Source organism: Salvelinus fontinalis, chromosome 31 (genome assembly GCF_029448725.1).
Source record: "Salvelinus fontinalis isolate EN_2023a chromosome 31, ASM2944872v1, whole genome shotgun sequence".
NCBI classification, from domain to species: domain Eukaryota; kingdom Metazoa; phylum Chordata; class Actinopteri; order Salmoniformes; family Salmonidae; genus Salvelinus; species Salvelinus fontinalis.
This window is the reverse complement of record NC_074695.1, coordinates 1035082-1052815: the sequence shown is the minus strand read 5'-3', so window position 1 is coordinate 1052815 and position 17734 is coordinate 1035082. Positions and strand designations below refer to the sequence as shown.

At 48.7% G+C, this 17734-nt stretch overlaps 1 protein-coding gene across 1 annotated transcript in view; it reads right to left on the bottom strand.

Moving 5' to 3' along the window:
• Window positions 1-17734, bottom strand: part of plxnb3 (plexin B3) — a 285828-nt gene that overhangs the window by 106801 nt on the left and 161293 nt on the right. The window contains exons 6-9 of the mRNA XM_055891079.1: window positions 12973-13101; window positions 10203-10303; window positions 2804-2948; window positions 1331-1490 (exon numbers count right to left, since the gene is read on the bottom strand). Coding sequence (XP_055747054.1) covers window positions 1331-1490; window positions 2804-2948; window positions 10203-10303; window positions 12973-13101 — 535 coding nt within the window. The remainder of the gene's footprint in view (window positions 1-1330; window positions 1491-2803; window positions 2949-10202; window positions 10304-12972; window positions 13102-17734) is intronic.

Genomic DNA, 17734 nt, shown 5'->3' with positions numbered 1-17734 from the left:
TAGTGCTATGACAGATTGTTAAACAGGCCAAATGAAACTACTTCCTTAGCGCTATGACAGACTCTGTTAAACAGGCCAAATGAAACTACTTCCTTAGCGCTATGACAGACTCTGTTAAACAGGCCAAATGAAACTACTTCCTTAGTGCTATGACAGACTCTGTTAAACAGGCCAAATGAAACTACTTCCTTAGTGCTATGACAGACTCTGTTAAACAGGCCAAATGAAACTACTTCCTTAGTGCTATGACAGACTCTGTTAAACAGGTCAAATGAAACTACTTCCTTAGTGCTATGACAGACTGTTAAACAGGCCAAATGAAACTACTTCCTTAGTGCTATGACAGACTCTGTTAAACAGGCCAAATGAAACTACTTCCTTAGTGCTATGACAGACTGTTAAACAGGCCAAATGAAACTACTTCCTTAGTGCTATGACAGACTGTTATACAGGCCAAATGAAACTACTTCCTTAGTGCTATGACAGACTCTGTTAAACAGGCCAAATGAAACTACTTCCTTAGTGCTATGACAGACTCTGTTAAACAGGCCAAATGAAACTACTTCCTTAGTGCTATGACAGACTGTTAAACAGGCCAAATGAAACTACTTCCTTAGTGCTATGACAGACTCTGTTAAACAGGCCAAATGAAACTACTTCCTTAGTGCTATGACAGACTCTGTTAGTGATCCCTCTTGATTCTGGAAAACCGTTAATTCACTGAAGCGGGGTCATTCTTCTACTTCCCTGTCCAATCAAGTAGATTTAGAGTTCTGCATCATTACTAAAAAAGTTCAGATTTGTGATGCTCTTAATGAGCATTTTATCTCAGCTGGTCTCCTATTTGAATGAAATGGTGGTCGTACTGGTTTTGGACCAGTCAGTTGACTGTTCTTCCCACATACAGCCTCCACAGTTGCCTCAATGGATGATCAGTCAATCTCATAATCAGTCATACACATACATTTTTTTTTGAAGAGGTGCGAGTGAGCAGTTGTTGTGGGGGCTAAGTGCCTTGCTCGAGGGCACAACAGCAGGCAATAGCTTCTAGGATTTGATACCAGCAACCCTCTGGTTGCCAGTTCACATCCCGCCAGATTTTTCCAGTCAGACACAGGATTTGTACTGGCAACCCTCCCGCTGCTGGCTCATCTCGCTAACCGCTAGGCTACCTGCCACCTCGGTTATTTCTCAATTAGATTAATTTGGATAAATAATAAATTAATTACATTGATTAAATTGTCCAGTAATTAAATAATTATGAATACAAATCTAATAATTACAGATTTTTTTTATATATAAAAAATGTAAAATAAAAAGGGCAACCTACCACTTCCTGGTGGGCTGGGTGGGAGGAGCTCAGGCAGGGGTGATTGACAGGTGATGGTGGTTCCCTTGACGATGGCTGGCTGAGCGGGGAGGGTTCCGAAGGAGCAGGAAAGAGACTCCTCCTCTGACAGGGTGGGCAGCTGGGCCACTGTTAGAGACACCTGGGATAGAGATCTATATATTATATTATATATATATATTTTATAAGCATTTTAAAGGTTTATTGGGACAGATAGAAAGAGAGTGGGGGAGAGACATAGAGGTAGTGTGGAGGGATGGAGGGATTAATAAATACATTTACTGCAGGACCAGCCCAGACATTACCCACTAGACATTAAATCCTTGACCAGCCCAGACATTACCCCCTAAACAAGCCCAGACATTACCCACTAGACCAGCCCAGACGTTACCCACTAGACCAGCCCAGATGTTACCCCCTAGACCAGCCCAGACGTTACCCACTAGACCAGCCCAGACGTTACCCACTAGACCAGCCCAGACATTACCCCCTAGACCAGCCCAGACATTACCCACTAGACCAGCCCAGACATTACCCACTAGACGAGCCCAGACATTACCCCCTAAACCAGCCCAGACATTACCCACTAGACCAGCCCAGACATTACCCCCTAGACCAGCCCAGACATTACCCCCTAGACCAGCCCAGACATTACCCCCTAAACCAGCCCAGACATTACCCCCTAAACCAGCCCAGACATTACCCACTAGACCAGCCCAGACATTACCTACTAGACCAGCCCAGACGTTACCCCCTAGACCAGCCCATACGTTACCCCCTAGACCAGCCCATACGTTACCCCCTAGACCAGCCCAGACATTACCCACTAGACCAGCCCAGACATTACCCCCTAAACCAGCCCAGCCATTACACCCTAAACCCGCCCAGACATTACCCCCTAGACCAGCCCAGACATTACCCATTAGACATTACCCCCTAGACATTACCCACTAGACCAGCCCAGCCATTACCCATTAGACATTACCCCCTAGACATTACCCATTAGACCAGCCCAGACATTACCCCCTAGACATTACCCCCATAGACATTACCCACTAGACCAGCCCAGATATTACCCACTAGACATTATCCACTAGACATTACCCACTAGCCATTACCCACCAGCCATTACCCACTAGACATTACCCACTAGACCAGCCCAGCCATTACCCACCAGACATTACCCCCTAGACATTACCCACTAAACATTACCCACTAGACCAGCCCAGCCATTACCCACCAGACATTACCCCCTAGACATTACCCACTAGACATTACCCACTAGACCAGCCCAGCCATTACCCACCAGACATTACCCCCTAGACATTACCCCCTAGACATTACCCACTAGACAAGCCCAGACACCTCCACTGAGTTACTTCACCGAATCTCCTCCCACAGATCTGTCACACAATGTTTCTAGATATACTATACTGTTGAAGATCTGTAACCCACCCGAGTCTCCTCCTCTCTGCTCTGGATGGCAGGCTTTAGGCTCTGGACAGTCACACACTGGTTGGCAGGCTGGTTGGCAGGCTGGCAGCTCCACAGCCAGTGGTTGGCCTGGCCCTCACGACTACACTCCAGTCTACGAGTGCATCTGTGTCAGCGGTATAAACACAGGTTAACATGGAAACGTGTGACAGAGGAAACGGCTGTATAAACACAGGTTAACATGGAAACGTGTGACAGAGGAAACGGCTGTGTAAATACAGGTTAACATGGAAACGTGTGACAGAGGAAACGGCTGTGTAAATACAGGTTAACATGGAAACGTGTGACAGAGGAAACGGCTGTATAAACACAGGTTAACATGGAAACGTGTGACAGAGGAAACGGGGCTTTAACAGTGTGTATGTTTGTGACAGAGGAAACGGGGCTTTAACAGTGTGTATGTTTGTGACAGAGGACACGGCACTATCAACAAGGCAGGTCCTACAGGCTTCAGTTTTGTCCACCTGGACTACTGTTCAGTCGTGCGATCAGGTGACACAAACAGGGAAAATTACAATTGTCTCAGAACAGAGCAGCACGGATGGCCCTTAAATCTACACGGAGAGCTAACAATGATAATATGCATGTCAGTTTCTCCTGGCTCAAAGAGGAGAGATTGACTTCATCACTACTTGTATATACGAGAGGTATTGACATGTTGAATGCCCCGAGCTGTCTGTCTAAACTACTGGCACACAGCTCAGACACCCATGACTACCCTACAAGACATGCCACCAGAGGTCTCTTCACAGTCCCCCAAGTCCAGAACAGACTATGGGAGGCACACAGTACTACATAGAGCCATGACTACATGGAACTCTATTCCACATCAGGTAACTGATGCAGCAGGAGAATAAGATTTATAAAACAGATAAAAATATACCTTATAGAACAGCGGGGACTTTGAAGAGACACACACACACAGACACACGCACACACGATAACATATGCACTGCTGGACCCCAGGAAGAGTAGCTGCTGCCTTGACAGGAACTAATGGGGATCCATAATAAACCCCAGGAAGAGTAGCTTCTGCCTTGGCAGGAACTAATGGGGATCCATAATAAACCCCAGGAAGAGTAGCTGCTGCCTTGGAAGGAACTAATGGGGATCCATAATAAACCCCAGGAAGAGTAGCTGCTGCCTTGGCAGGAACTAATGGGGCTCCATAATAAACCCCAGGAAGAGTAGCTGCTGCCTTGGCAGGAACTAATGGAGATCCTTAATAAACCCCAGGAAGAGTAGCTGCTGCCTTGGCAGGAACTAATGGGGATCCATAATAAACCCCAGGAAGAGTAGCTGCTGCCTTGACAGGAACTAATGGGGATCCATAATAAACCCCAGGAAGAGTAGCTGCTGTCTTGGCAGGAACTAACGGGGATCCCTAATAAACCCCAGGAAGAATAGCTGCTGCCTTGGCAGGAACTAATGGGTATCCATACTAAACCCCAGGAAGAGTAGCTGCTGCCTTGGCAGGAACTAACGGGGATCCATAATAAACCCCAGGAAGAGTAGCTGCTGCTTTGGCAGGAACTGACGGGGATCCATAATATACCCCAGAAAGAGTAGCTGCTGCCTTGGCAGGAACTAACGGGGATCCATAATAAACCCCAGGAAGAGTAGCTGCTGCCTTGGCAGGAACTAACGGGGATCCATAATAAACCCCAGGAAGAGTAGCTGCTGCCTTGACAGGAACTAACGGGGATCCATAATAAACCCCAGGAAGAGTAGCTGCTGCCTTGGCAGGATCTAACGGGAATCCATAATAAACCCCAGGAAGAATAGCTGCTTCCTTGGCAGGAACTAACGGGGATCCATAATAAACCCCAGGAAGAGTAGCTGCTGCCTTGGCAGGAACTAACTGGGATCCATAATAAACCCCAGGAAGAGTAGCTGCTGCCTTGGCAGGAACTAATGGGGATCCATAATAAACCCCAGGAAGAGTAGCTGCTGCCTTGACAGGAACTAATGGGGATCCATAATAAACCCCAGGAAGAGTAGCTGCTGTCTTGGCAGGAACTAACGGGGATCCCTAATAAACCCCAGGAAGAATAGCTGCTGCCTTGGCAGGAACTAATGGGTATCCATACTAAACCCCAGGAAGAGTAGCTGCTGCCTTGGCAGGAACTAACGGGGATCCATAATAAACCCCAGGAAGAGTAGCTGCTGCTTTGGCAGGAACTGACGGGGATCCATAATATACCCCAGAAAGAGTAGCTGCTGCCTTGGCAGGAACTAACGGGGATCCATAATAAACCCCAGGAAGAGTAGCTGCTGCCTTGGCAGGAACTAACGGGGATCCATAATAAACCCCAGGAAGAGTAGCTGCTGCCTTGACAGGAACTAACGGGGATCCATAATAAACCCCAGGAAGAGTAGCTGCTGCCTTGGCAGGATCTAACGGGGATCCATAATAAACCCCAGGAAGAATAGCTGCTTCCTTGGCAGGAACTAACGGGGATCCATAATAAACCCCAGGAAGAGTAGCTGCTGCCTTGGCAGGAACTAACTGGGATCCATAATAAACCCCAGGAAGAGTAGCTGCTGCTTTGGCAGGAACTAATGGGTATCCATAATAAACCCCAGGAAGAGTAGCTGCTGCCTTGGCAGGAACTAACGGGGATCCATAATAAACCCCAGGAAGAGTAGCTGCTGCCTTGGCAGGAACTAACGGAGATCCATAATAAACCCCAGGAAGAGTAGCTGCTGCCTTGGCAGGAACTAACATGGATCCCCAATAAACCCCAGGAAGAATAGCTGCTGCCTTGGCAGGAACTAATGGGGATCCATAATAAACGCCAGGAAGAGTAGCTGCAGCCTTGGCAGGAACTCATGGGGATCCATAATAAACTCCAGGAAGAGTAGCTGCTGTCTTGGGAGGAACTAATGGGAATCCCTAATAAACCCCAGGAAGAATAGCTGCTGCCTTGGCAGGAACTAATGGGTATCCATAATAAACCCCAGGAAGAGTAGCTGCTGCCTTGACAGGAACTAATGGGGATCCATAATAAACCCCAGGAAGAGTAGCTGCTGCCTTGGCAGGAACTAACCGGGATCCATAATAAACCCCAGGAAGAGTAGCTGCTGCCTTGGCAGGAACTAACGGGGATCCATAATAAACCCCAGGAAGAGTAGCTGCTGCCTTGGCAGGAACTAACCGGGATCCATAATAAACCCCAGGAAGAGTAGCTGCTACCTTGGCAGGAACTAACGTGGATCCCTAATAAACCCCAGGAAGAATAGCTGCTGCCTTGGTAGGAACTAATGGGGATCCATAATAAACCCCAGGAAGAGTAGCTGCTGCTTTGGCAGGAACTAACGGGTATCCATACTAAACCCCAGGAAGAGTAGCTGCTGCCTTGGCAGGAACTAATGGGGATCCATAATAAACCCCAGGAAGAGTAGCTGCTGCTTTGGCAGGAACTAACGGGGATCCATAATATACCCCAGAAAGAGTAGCTGCTGCCTTGGCAGGAACTAACGGGGATCCATAATAAACCCCAGGAAGAGTAGCTGCTGCCTTGACAGGAACTAACGGGGATCCATAATAAACCCCAGGAAGAGTAGCTGCTGTCTTGGCAGGAACTAACGGGGATCCCTAATAAACCCCAGGAAGAGTAGCTGCTGCTTTGGCAGGAACTAATGGGTATCCATACTAAACCCCAGGAAGAGTAGCTGCTGCCTTGGCAGGAACTAACGGGGATCCATAATAAACCCCAGGAAGAGTAGCTGCTGCCTTGACAGGAACTAACGTGGATCCATAATAAACCCCAGGAAGAGTAGCTGCTGCCTTGGCAGGATCTAACGGGGATCCATAATTAACCCCAGGAAGAATAGCTGCTGCCTTGGCAGGAACTAACGGGGATCCATAATAAACCCCAGGAAGAGTAGCTGCTGCCTTGGCAGGATCTAACGGGGATCCATAATAAACCCCAGGAAGAATAGCTGCTGCCTTGGCAGGAACTAACGGGGATCCATAATAAACCCCAGGAAGAGTAGCTGCTGCCTTGCCAGGAACTAATGGGTATCCATAATAAACCCCAGGAAGAGTAGCTGCTGCCTTGACAGGAACTAATGGGGATCCATAATAAACCCCAGGAAGAGTAGCTGCTGCCTTGGCAGGAACTAACGGGGATCCAAAATAAACCCCAGGAAGAGTATCTGCTGCCTTGGCAGGAACTAACGGGGATCCATAATAAACCCCAGGAAGAGTAGCTGCTGCCTTGGCAGGAACTAACCGGGATCCATAATAAACCCCAGGAAGAGTAGCTGCTACCTTGGCAGGAACTAACGTGGATCCCTAATAAACCCCAGGAAGAATAGCTGCTGCCTTGGTAGGAACTAATGGGGATCCATAATAAACCCCAGGAAGAGTAGCTGCTGCTTTGGCAGGAACTAACGGGTATCCATACTAAACCCCAGGAAGAGTAGCTGCTGCCTTGGCAGGAACTAATGGGGATCCATAATAAACCCCAGGAAGAGTAGCTGCTGTCTTGGCAGGAACTAACGGGGATCCCTAATAAACCCCAGGAAGAGTAGCTGCTGCTTTGGCAGGAACTAATGGGTATCCATACTAAACCCCAGGAAGAGTAGCTGCTGCCTTGACAGGAACTAATGGGGATCCATAATAAACCCCAGGAAGAGTAGCTGCTGTCTTGGCAGGAACTAACGGGGATCCCTAATAAACCCCAGGAAGAGTAGCTGCTGCTTTGGCAGGAACTAATGGGTATCCATAATAAACCCCAGGAAGAGTAGCTGCTGCCTTGACAGGAACTAATGGGGATCCATAATAAACCCCAGGAAGAGTAGCTGCTGTCTTGGCAGGAACTAACGGGGATCCCTAATAAACCCCAGGAAGAATAGCTGCTGCCTTGGCAGGAACTAATGGGTATCCATACTAAACCCCAGGAAGAGTAGCTGCTGCCTTGGCAGGAACTAACGGGGATCCATAATAAACCCCAGGAAGAGTAGCTGCTGCTTTGGCAGGAACTGACGGGGATCCATAATATACCCCAGAAAGAGTAGCTGCTGCCTTGGCAGGAACTAACGGGGATCCATAATAAACCCCAGGAAGAGTAGCTGCTGCCTTGGCAGGAACTAACGGGGATCCATAATAAACCCCAGGAAGAGTAGCTGCTGCCTTGACAGGAACTAACGGGGATCCATAATAAACCCCAGGAAGAGTAGCTGCTGCCTTGGCAGGATCTAACGGGGATCCATAATAAACCCCAGGAAGAATAGCTGCTTCCTTGGCAGGAACTAACGGGGATCCATAATAAACCCCAGGAAGAGTAGCTGCTGCCTTGGCAGGAACTAATGGGGATCCATAATAAACCCCAGGAAGAGTAGCTGCTGCCTTGGCAGGAACTAATGGGGATCCATAATAAACCCCAGGAAGAGTAGCTGCTGCCTTGGCAGGAACTAACTGGGATCCATAATAAACCCCAGGAAGAGTAGCTGCTGCTTTGGCAGGAACTAATGGGTATCCATAATAAACCCCAGGAAGAGTAGCTGCTGACTTGGCAGGAACTAACGGGGATCCATAATAAACCACAGGAAGAGTAGCTGCTGCCTTGGCAGGAACTAACGGAGATCCATAATAAACCTCAGGAAGAGTAGCTGCTGCCTTGGCAGGAACTAACATGGATCCCCAATAAACCCCAGGAAGAATAGCTGCTGCCTTGGCAGGAACTAATGGGGATCCATAATAAACCCCAGGAAGAGTAGCTGCAGCCTTGGCAGGAACTCATGGGGATCCATAATAAACTCCAGGAAGAGTAGCTGCTGTCTTGGGAGGAACTAATGGGAATCCCTAATAAACCCCAGGAAGAATAGCTGCTGCCTTGGCAGGAACTAATGGGTATCCATAATAAACCCCAGGAAGAGTAGCTGCTGCCTTGACAGGAACTAATGGGGATCCATAATAAACCCCAGGAAGAGTAGCTGCTGCCTTGGCAGGAACTAACGGGGATCCAAAATAAACCCCAGGAAGAGTAGCTGCTGCCTTGGCAGGAACTAACGGGGATCCATAATAAACCCCAGGAAGAGTAGCTGCTGCCTTGGCAGGAACTAACCGGGATCCATAATAAACCCCAGGAAGAGTAGCTGCTACCTTGGCAGGAACTAACGTGGATCCCTAATAAACCCCAGGAAGAATAGCTGCTGCCTTGGTAGGAACTAATGGGGATCCATAATAAACCCCAGGAAGAGTAGCTGCTGCTTTGGCAGGAACTAACGGGTATCCATACTAAACCCCAGGAAGAGTAGCTGCTGCCTTGGCAGGAACTAATGGGGATCCATAATAAACCCCAGGAAGAGTAGCTGCTGTCTTGGCAGGAACTAACGGGGATCCCTAATAAACCCCAGGAAGAGTAGCTGCTGCTTTGGCAGGAACTAATGGGTATCCATACTAAACCCCAGGAAGAGTAGCTGCTGCCTTGACAGGAACTAATGGGGATCCATAATAAACCCCAGGAAGAGTAGCTGCTGTCTTGGCAGGAACTAACGGGGATCCCTAATAAACCCCAGGAAGAGTAGCTGCTGCTTTGGCAGGAACTAATGGGTATCCATACTAAACCCCAGGAAGAGTAGCTGCTGCCTTGGCAGGAACTAACGGGGATCCATAATAAACCCCAGGAAGAGTAGCTGCTGCCTTGACAGGAACTAACGTGGATCCATAATAAACCCCAGGAAGAGTAGCTGCTGCCTTGGCAGGAACTAATGGGGATCCATAATAAACCCCAGGAAGAGTAGCTGCTGCCTTGGCAGGATCTAACGGGGATCCATAATAAACCCCAGGAAGAATAGCTGCTGCCTTGGCAGGATCTAACGGGGATCCATAATAAACCCCAGGAAGAATAGCTGCTGCCTTGGCAGGAACTAACGGGGATCCATAATAAACCCCAGGAAGAGTAGCTGCTGCCTTGGCAGGAACTAATGGGGATACATAATAAACCCCAGGAAGAGTAGCTGCTGCCTTGGCAGGAACTAATGGGGATACATAATAAACCCCAGGAAGAGTAGCTGCTGCCTTGGCAGGAACTAATGGGGATCCGTAATAAACCCCAGGAAGAGTAGCTGCTGCCTTGGCAGGAACTAATGGGGATCCATAATAAACCCCAGGAAGAATAGCTGCTGCCTTGGCAGGATCTAACGGGGATCCATAATAAACCCCAGGAAGAATAGCTGCTGCCTTGGCAGGAACTAATGGGGATCCATAATAAACCCCAGGAAGAGTAGCTGCTGCCTTGGCAGGATCTAACGGGGATCCATAATAAACCCCAGGAAGAATAGCTGCTGCCTTGGCAGGAACTAACGGGGATCCCTAATACAACCCAGGAAGAGTAGCTGTGTACAGTACCTTCCCTCCAGGACACACCAGCCACAGTAAGGATCTCTGACAGACAGACAGGACTGGCAGTCGGGCTGCTGTTCACACTGACATACAGCCACCTTGGACACCTGAGAGAGAGAGAGAGAGTAGAGAGGGGGAGGGGAGAGAGAGAGGGGGGATGGGAGAGAGAGAGTAGAGAGGGGGGGGAGAGAGAGAGATAGGAGGGAGAGAGAGAGTAGAGAGAGGGGGGGAGAGAGAGAGATAGGAGGGAGAGAGAGAGTAGAGAGGGGGGGGGGGGGGAGAGAGAGATAGGAAGGAGAGAGAGAGAGTAGAGAGGGGGGGGGAGAGAACAAGTGAGAGAGATAGGAGGAAGAGAGAGAGAGAGATGGGGAGGGGAGAAAGAGAGTAGAGAGGGGGGGGGGGAGAAAAAGAGAGAGGGGGATAGGGGAAGGGGGGAGAGAGCAAGAGAGAGGAAGAGAGGGGGGAGAAAGAGGGGGGGAGGGAGAGAGAGAGAGTAGAGAGGGGGGGGAGAGAGAGAATAGAGAGGGGGGGAGAGAGAGAGTAGAGAGGGGGGGGGAGAGAGAGAGTAGAGAGGGGGGAGAGAACAAGTGAGAGAGATAGGAGGGAGACAGAAAGAGAGATGGGGATGGGAGAGAGAGAGTAGAGAGGGGGGGGAGAAAAAGAGAGAGGGGGATAGGGGAAGGGGGGAGAGAGCAAGAGAGAGGAAGAGAGGGGGGAGAAAGAGGGGGGGAGGGGGAGAGAGAGAGTAGAGAGGGGGGGAGAGAGAGAGTAGAGAGGGGGGGGAGAGAGAGAGTAGAGAGGGGGGGGGAGAGAGAGAGTAGAGAGGGGGGGGAGAGAACAAGTGAGAGAGATAGGAGGGAGACAGAAAGAGAGATGGGGATGGGAGAGAGAGAGTAGAGAGGGGGGGGGGAGAAAAAGAGAGAGGGGGATAGGGGGAAGGGGGGAGAGAGCAAGAGAGAGGAAGAGAGGGGGGAGAAAGAGGGGGGGAGGGAGAGAGAGAGAGTAGAGAGGGGGGGGAGAGAGAGAATAGAGAGGGGGGGGAGAGAGAGAGTAGAGAGGGGGGGGAGAGAGAGAGTAGAGAGGGGGGAGAGAACAAGTGAGAGAGATAGGAGGGAGACAGAAAGAGAGATGGGGATGGGAGAGAGAGAGTAGAGAGGGGGGGGGGAAAAAGAGAGAGGGGGATAGGGGAAGGGGGGAGAGAGCAAGAGAGAGGAAGAGAGGGGGGAGAAAGAGGGGGGGAGGGGGAGAGAGAGAGTAGAGAGGGGGGGAGAGAGAGAGTAGAGAGGGGGGGGAGAGAGAGAGTAGAGAGGGGGGGGAGAGAGAGAGTAGAGAGGGGGGGGAGAGAACAAGTGAGAGAGATAGGAGGGAGACAGAAAGAGAGATGGGGATGGGAGAGAGAGAGTAGAGAGGGGGGGAGAGAAAAAGAGAGAGGGGGATAGGGGAAGGGGGGAGAGAGCAAGAGAGAGGAAGAGAGGGGGGAGAAAGAGGGGGGGAGGGGGAGAGAGAGAGTAGAGAGGGGGGGGGAGAGAGAGAGTAGAGAGGGGGGGGAGAGAGAGTAGAGAGGGGGGGAGAGAGAGAGTAGAGGGGGGGGGAGAGAACAAGTGAGAGAGATAGGAGGGAGACAGAAAGAGAGATGGGGATGGGAGAGAGAGAGTAGAGAGGGGGGGGGAGAAAAAGAGAGAGGGGGATAGGGGAAGGGGGAGAGAGCAAGAGAGAGGAAGAGAGGGGGGAGAAAGAGGGGGGGAGGGGGAGAGAGAGAGTAGAGAGGGGGGGAGAGAGAGAGTAGAGAGGGGGGGGAGAGAGAGAGTAGAGAGGGGGGGAGGGAGAGAGTAGAGAGGGGGGGGAGAGAACAAGTGAGAGAGATAGGAGGGAGACAGAAAGAGAGATGGGGATGGCAGAGAGAGAGTAGAGAGGGGGGGGGAGAGAAAAAGAGAGAGGGGGATAGGGGAAGGGGGGAGAGAGCAAGAGAGAGGAAGAGAGGGGGGAGAAAGAGGGGGGGAGGGGGAGAGAGAGTAGAGAGGGGGGGGAGAGAGAGAGTAGAGAGGGGGGGGGAGAGAGAGTAGAGAGGGGGGGGAGAACAAGTGAGAGAGATAGGAGGGAGACAGAAAGAGAGATGGGGATGGGAGAGAGAGAGTAGAGAGGGGGGGGGAAAGAGAGAGGGGGATAGGAGAAGGGGGAGAGAGCAAGAGAGAGGAGGAGAGGGGGGAGAAAGAGGGGGGGAAGGGGGAGAGAGAGAAAGATGGAGGGGAGAGAGATGGTGGAGAGAGAGAGAGAGTAGAGAGTGTTGGAGAGAGAGAGTAGAGAGGGGGAGAAAAAGAGAGTGGGGAAGAGGGGGAAGGGGGAGAGAGAGGGGGGATGGGGGGAGAGAGAGGGACATTAGGTATATTATCCACATGGAGCTAAAAGAGGAGACATCAGGTCTATTATCCACATGGATAAGGGTGTTAGAGTCTAGGGGTAGTGGCTAGGGGCTAGAGTCTAGGGGTAGTGTTTAGGGGATAGAGTCTAGGGGTAGTGGATAGGGGGTTAGAGTCTAGGGGTAGTGGCTAGGGGTTAGAGTCTAGGGGTAGTGTTTAGGGGATAGAGTCTAGGGGTAGTGGCTAGGGGCTATTAGAGTCTAGGGGTAGTGGCTAGGGGTTAGGGTCTAGGGGTAGTGGCTAGGGGTTAGGGTCTAGGGGTAGTGGCTAGGGGTTAGGGTCTAGGGGTAGTGGCTAGGGGTTAGGGTCTAGGGGTAGTGGCTAGGGGTTAGGGTCTAGGGGTAGTGGCTAGGGGTTACCTTGCTGTCAGTGAGGACGTAGACATTCTGTCCAGACTGGTCCAGGAGTAGGTCAGCGTTGACTGGACTGTCCTGGTCCACCAATACACTCTGATACAATGTCCCTGTTGTGTCAGGCTGGAGAAAAACCTGACCGCATAGAGAAGAATAAGTGAGGATTATTTATGTTGTGTTGGCAAGAGAGCGCAAACAGAAGAATAAGTGAAGATTATTTATGTTGTGTTGGCAAGAGAGCGCAAACAGAAGAATAAGTGAAGATTATTTATGTTGTGTTGGCAAGAGAGCGCAAACAGAAGAATAAGTGAAGATTATTTATGGTGTGTTGGCAAGAGAGCGCAAACAGAAGAATAAGTGAAGATTATTTATGTTGTGTTGGCAAGAGAGCGCAAACAGATCTGGGACCAGGCTAGTGCCATAAATAATCTTCACTTGTCAGAGTTGTGTCAGAGTTGTGGACTCGAGTCTGGCTTGAGTCACTAATTTAACTATGACTTGAGACTGATGACTTGAAATGATCTGGCCAAGATGTTGTAATGTTTTGTCTCATTTTGTGACACAGTCTCTGGGTGGATTTACTAAGCATGCAGTTAGACACAGTAGCTACAGCATCGCCCTTGCAACAGATTGGCTAGCGAAATGCACACTCCACCCTCTGATTGGACCAGCAAACTGTCACTCAGCAGAGGTTGGGTGAGCTAGTGAACAGATTGCTGATCTGCTGTGCAGCTAGAGGATCGGGTACAGCTATAGGATCGGGTACAGCTATAGGATCGGGTACAGCTATTAGGATCGGGTACAGCTATTAGGATCGGGTACAGCTATAGGATCGGGTACAGCTATAGGATCGGGTACAGCTATTAGGATCGGGTACAGCTATTAGGATCGGGTACAGCTATAGGATCGGGTACAGCTATTAGGATCGGATACAGCTATTAGGATCGGGTACAGCTATTAGGATCGGGTACAGCTATAGGATCGGGTACAGCTATAGGATTGGGTACAGCTATAGGATCGGGTACAGCTATTAGGATCGGGTACAGCTATTAGGACCGGGTGCAGCGCAAACGTCAAATTGTAGGGAGAGAGGATATCCATAATTAATATGTAGCTCCAAAAGAAATGAGTGATCAATAATATGAACTGTTTACTTTGAAAGCTCACCAGCAATGGGGCATCAAACAACAATTACTAGCATAGGACTAATGGTCTGTTGGTATGTCAATTGCTCTAAATGTATTATTTACTTATGAAGCTTGCATTCGATCATTGACTACAGCTCAGCGTTCAACACCATAGTGCCCTCTAAGCTCATCACTAAGCTAAGGACCCAGGGACTAAACACCTCCCTCTGCAACTGGATCCTGGACTTCCTGACGGGACACCCCCAGGTGGTGAGGGTAGGCAACAAACCACCGCTGATCCTCAACACGGGGGCCCCTCAGGGGGTGTGTGTGCCTGTTCACCCACGACTGCGTGTCCGCTCACGACTCTAACACCATAATTAAGTTTGCCGAAGTTACGACGGTGGTAGGCTTGATCACCGACAACGGTGAGACAGCCTTAAGGGAGGAGGTCAGAGACCTGGCAGTGTGGTGCCAGGACAACAACCTCTCGCTCAACGTCAGCAAGACAAAGGAGCTGATCGTGGACTACAGGAAACAGAGTGTAGAGCACGCCGACATTCACATCAACAGTTCTGTAGTGGAGCGGGTCGAGAGCTTCAACTTCCTCAGAGTCAACATCACTAAGGACCTATCGTGGTCCAAACTAGTCTTATCACAATACCAGGATATTGACTTCGATACCAAAACAATACCAAGGGGGGGAAAAAGGAGTATTAGCCAAAGTCACAGAATGGCACTTGATCCAGATGGACATTTCCAGTTTAATATCATTACATTTGAAATGTTAGATTTTTTTAAGCATGTATTAATGCATCAATTATTCAAACATACAATTAATTTGAGTTCAGTGGTTCCTCAGGACAGACCAGGCTGGTCATTTATGAACATTTTGGCCATGTTCTGTTATAATCTCCACCCGGCACAGCCAGAAGAGGACTGGCCACCCCTCATAGCCTGGTTCCTCTCTAGGTTTCTTCCTTTTCCTAACCACTGTGCTTCTACACCTGCATTGCTTGCTGTTTGGGGTTTTAGGCTGGGTTTCCGTACAGCACTTTGAGATATCAGCTGATGTACGAAGGGCTATATAAATACATTTGATTTGACAGACTAGGAGCCAGTACTATAAGGAGACATCGGCATGATGTCGATAGACTTGATCATCTCTCAATCAGTAGATGACGTGAGACACATTTGCCAGAAAAATGAACAAAGCAAAGCACAGAGAGATCCTTGATGAAACCCTGCTCCAGAGCGGTCAGGACCTCAGATTGGGGCAAAGGTTCACCTTCCAACAGCACAATGAACCTAAGCACATGTTTTGTTCCCTGTGTTGTCAACTAGAAATGTGGGAGAATGTGACATATATGGTAGCCTAATCTGAGGGTGGCAGGTAGCCTAGTGGTTAGAGCATTGGGCCAGTAACCGAAAAGTTGCAAGATCGAATCCCCGAGCTGACAAGGTAAAACATCTTTCGTTCTGCCGCTGAACAAGGCAGTTAAACCTTGTTCCTAGGCCGCCATTGTAAATAACAATGTATTTATTTATTTTTAGTCAAAGGATGTGGTGCTTATTTCGGCCTGCAGAGGGAGCCGCTAACCTGCCTAATCAGTGAGTCAACAAAACTGAAGAGAGATAGACCAATTATTTTCAACCTTATCTTCACGGTGAGCGAGTTATATAAAGATAAGAAACACCAAGTTATGCGAAGTGGAATGATATTATAGTATTTATTTTCATGACGTTTTTGATCGTTTAATTTATAATAGTCAGGTAGCATTGAAGCTAACGTCGGGAAAACGTTAGCTCCAGTCAAGCCTAGCCTGTCGTAGTCATGACGACAGAGGACAAATGACTGTTCCGGCAGAGAGTGTAAACAAAGGGAAACGTTGTAATTTGTTGTTGTGAGGGATATGTTGAGAATGACATGATGCCAACATTCACAATGATCTGAGGCCTGAAACGTTTGGTTTTCACCTTTCATTCATGCACTTTTTTTGCATTATGATTTTTTTGGGGCACCATGGGGCATGATGTTTTAATTAACATCTTTATTTTGCATTCAAGCCTCATTTTATTTTATTTTTCTATTTTTCCCCCCTACTCAATATCTTCCAGTATTCTTATTTATACTCCTACGCACCTGGAACAGACAGTTTGTAAGGACCTTCAAATAAGAATGACATGATGAACATGAGATAAGATGATAATTAAAACCTTTTTACCAATAGTTGTTTTAGTATGTTGGCTATTTAGAATTGTACAAGAGTAGCCAAGTCAGTTGAATGAGAGAGAGCCAACTGAAAACTGTTTTGAAGAGAGATAAACGATTAGATAAACTATTTATTTTCAACCTTATCAAAGGGCTGCTGCGGGTCCTGGTTAGACTCCCTTTACTCCCTTAACAGGGTACTAGACCTAGGCTTTATCACCATACTCTATCCAGGTCCCAAGGTTTAACAGGGTACTAGACCTAGGCTTTATCACCATACTCTATCCAGGTCCCAAGGTTTAACAGGGTACTAGACCTAGGCTTTATCACCATACTCTATCCAGGTCCCAAGGTTTAACAGGGTACTAGACCTAGGCTTTATCACCATACTCTATCCAGGTCCCAAGGTTTAACAGGGTACTAGACCTAGGCTTTATCACCATACCCTATCCAGGTCCCAAGGTTTAACAGGGTACTAGACCTAGGCTTTATCACCATACTCTATCCAGGTCCCAAGGTTTAACAGGGTACTAGACCTAGGCTTTATTCCCATACTCTATCCAGGTCCCAAGGTTTAACAGGGTACTAGACCTAGGCTTTATCACCATACTCTATCCAGGTCCCAAGGTTTAACAGGGTACACTAGACCTAGGCTTTATCACCATACCCTATCCAGGTCCCAAGGTTTAACAGGGTACTAGACCTAGGCTTTATCACCATACTCTATCCAGGTCCCAAGGTTTAACAGGGTACACTAGACCTAGGCTTTATCACCATACCCTATCCAGGTCCCAAGGTTTAACAGGGTACTAGACCTAGGCTTTATCACCCTACTCTATCCAGGTCCCAAGGTTTAACAGGGTACTAGACCTAGGCTTTATCACCATACTCTATCCAGGTCCCAAGGTTTAACAGGGTACACTAGTGTTACGTTCCCCAGTTTCTGTGTTCTGTTTTGTATTTGAGTGTGTGTTTCAGGAGATGGCTTTCTGGAAGTACTCCCCAACCTGCTGATTGGTCAACCCCAGGCTAATTGGTGATTGGAGCTGACCCCGCCCCCTCGTCAAGAAGCAGCTGACTCTAATCACCATTGCCACCTGAAGATAAAAGCCAGTGTTCTGCCCAGGAGAAGATTGAGAGAGTAGAAAGATTGAGAGAGTAGAAAGATTGAGAGAGTAGAAAGATTGAGAGAGTAGAAAGATTGAGAGAGTAGAAAGATTGAGAGAGTAGAAAGATTGAGAGAGTAGAAAGATTAAGAGAGTAGAAAGATTAAGAGAGTAGAAAGATTAAGAGGAGAGAGATGAGATAAGGAGTAGAGATTTGGAGATTGAGAGAGAAAAATTAGATTGTGATATAGTGTTGGTTGTGTATCAGAACGTGTGGTATGTACTGTTGTTGTTGGTAGCAGTTCTGTTGTTGTTGGTAGCAG